The 2496-nt window shown below is 39.6% G+C and overlaps 1 protein-coding gene across 1 annotated transcript; it reads right to left on the reverse strand.

Moving 5' to 3' along the window:
• Positions 1 to 63: 63 nt before the first annotated feature.
• Positions 64 to 2448, reverse strand: TM35_000461150 (putative phospholipid:diacylglycerol acyltransferase; the record flags this gene model as incomplete). The annotated part of the gene is made up of 1 exon (XM_029030294.1): positions 64 to 2448. One exon carries the CDS (start codon positions 2446 to 2448, stop codon positions 64 to 66), a length of 2385 nt encoding a protein of 794 aa, XP_028878362.1.
• Between the last annotated feature and the right edge of the window lie 48 nt (positions 2449 to 2496).

Consider the following 2496-nt stretch of genomic DNA (forward strand, 5'->3'; position numbering starts at 1 on the left):
TCCCACCACCACCACCACCACCGTTTTCTTTAGTCCTTCCTTTCAACTAATGCATCTGATTTTCTAACTCTTCTCACTTGTACAATCCTTCATCTTCGCAATACGTTCATCAATATCTGAATAGATGCGATCATCCACTTCCCCTTCTTCTGCATTACCAGAGACTATTTTAAGAATTGTCTCAATAAGTTCATGATTCCCAAGAATATCCACATGATCTCCACTTGCCGCCCCTCCACGAATACCTAATGAGTTTACAGTGATATCTTTATATTCACGCGTTACTACACGGCCAGTATTACGTTTCCATCCATTCTCCGCACGGCACATATATCCCAATGAAAGCAGTGGCACAGTACCATCCCCATTGCCAAGCACCACACCATTCACAGTCCGTTTTTGTTCTTGATACGTGAGATTAATCGTATTATCCTCTGAAAGTACATATCCAATCTCTGTTAACTTATCCACACCGTAGAGACAAAAGACGGTGGTGTTGGTTGTGGGTGGAAGTGACGGAAGTTTCCCAAAGTGGGCAATATGTTCCTCCGCCTCTTCTTTTAATGCCTTATGTCCACTTTCACGAAGACGTTGTGCCGTTAATTTAAATGTCTCTTTTGCAGATAAACGAGTTCCATTTGAAAACGTTAATAAATCTTCATGTGCGGCATCACATCCAAATGGATGCATTGCGGTTTGACAGGACCATGTGCGAATGACTTCTGTGCGAAGATCTCGTGAAAAGTGTGTATCGAATGCCTGACGAACGGCACTTGGAAGTGTGACGGTGTCTTTCGCATCACCGGTGAGAAGGGCGGAAACACTTTTTGGAAGTCCCAACACCGGGCCGCCAATGTTAATCCAATAGGCCACATATTTATCCACCCAACCCGGTTCACGTTCCTCCATCCAATTAAAGAAGTCAAGAATAACACTGGTACCATAACTATGAGAAATAAGAACCACACGATCTTTATTCTTATCATATAAATAGAGAAGATGATAACGTAGATAGTAATAATATCCATCTCGTTTATGCATTCGTCGTGGAGAGAGTCTCCAATCATAGGAGAAGACACTCATACTTTGTGGATCGTAGCCAATATCAGCGAGATTTAATAATACCTTTGCCCACACCCAATATCCAGGTAAGAAAAAGTCAGAAGCTCCAAATCCCATATCCGGACGAACCTTTACACCGGGTGGATCATATCCAGTTTCCTTATCCAGTGAAAAGAGTCGCATATAACACGCTGGATCTGTTAAGAGTAATAATAACATTTGTGGACCAAACATACGTTGACGAAAAATAGATGCAAATGGATGAAGATCTTTTACACATTCGGTTTGACTTTCCCACACCTCAAGGGCTGTGGAGATAAATCCTGGAATAATCATCACAGGATGTTTACGACGTATACTGTGATTTTCCAAGAAACGAAGACCTGGACGATCATTATCGGCAACAATAAAAGAAGCTGTAAAAGATGTCATATCTTCATGAAAATTATAATAACCAAGAAGAATAGCGATGATAAGAAAAACAAGCATAACACGTCGATGAGTTAAAAAATCCAAAGCATAAAAAGCTGGTCTTTTTGCAAATGATGGTACTATACGATCAACTAATTTATATGTACGTACTTGTTCTGGAGTTACACCACTGTTTACGGGTTCTTCATCAAATTCTTCACGTGTAAACATTAATGAAATCAATCTTGGTATCCATCCAGTACCATTAGACTTTGATGAACCATTCTCCTTCTCCTTATCAGAACTCGAACTATCACTTTCTTCATAATAAGACCATGGAGATAAGAAACTTGGCAGTAATCGTTTTTTCACACTTCTCATACCAGCAGGTATTCGTTCCACATGTTGCGGTGGGATATGTGTTTTTATTTCTTTATTATTATCTTTATTATTATTTTTTGTGGTTTGTTCCGATTGGGCTATTTCATATATGGATCGTGGTAGTTTATGCACATGATTAGACTCAGGTAGTCTATAATATGATGGTGGGGTAAAATTGTATGGAGATTTCGTTTTCATTCTATGCATTTCACTCGTACAGAAGGGTTGACCATGAATAAACCGTTCCACAAAGGGAGAGGCTCTGTGTGTAGAAGTGTTCCTTAATACTGTAGATGTGTTTTCCCCTTGTGAGGGTGTTTGCAGAGAGTGAGAGATGGATAAACTTCTTGATGTGGTTCTTCTTGTGTTGGCGGAGTTGGTAGAGTCTTTACTTGGACTTTCTTCCAATTCCACATGCTTATTATGGTTTTTATTATTTTTATGTTCATTTTGTTTTCCTGAGATAAGAGAGGAAGGAGCCTCATTTGCAGAGTTCCGAGATATATTTCTGGGGTCTATCTCATGTGAGATGTCTTCTTCCTTTTCTGGATTCTTATATCTTCTCTGCTTCTTCTTTCCACCCTTGTGGGGCATTCCCTGCAAATGTAAACCACCACTCCCTTCTGAATATATATATATATA

Source organism: Trypanosoma theileri, assembly GCF_002087225.1.
Source record: "Trypanosoma theileri isolate Edinburgh chromosome Unknown TM35_Tth_46_V1, whole genome shotgun sequence".
In the NCBI taxonomy this organism is placed as follows: domain Eukaryota; phylum Euglenozoa; class Kinetoplastea; order Trypanosomatida; family Trypanosomatidae; genus Trypanosoma; species Trypanosoma theileri.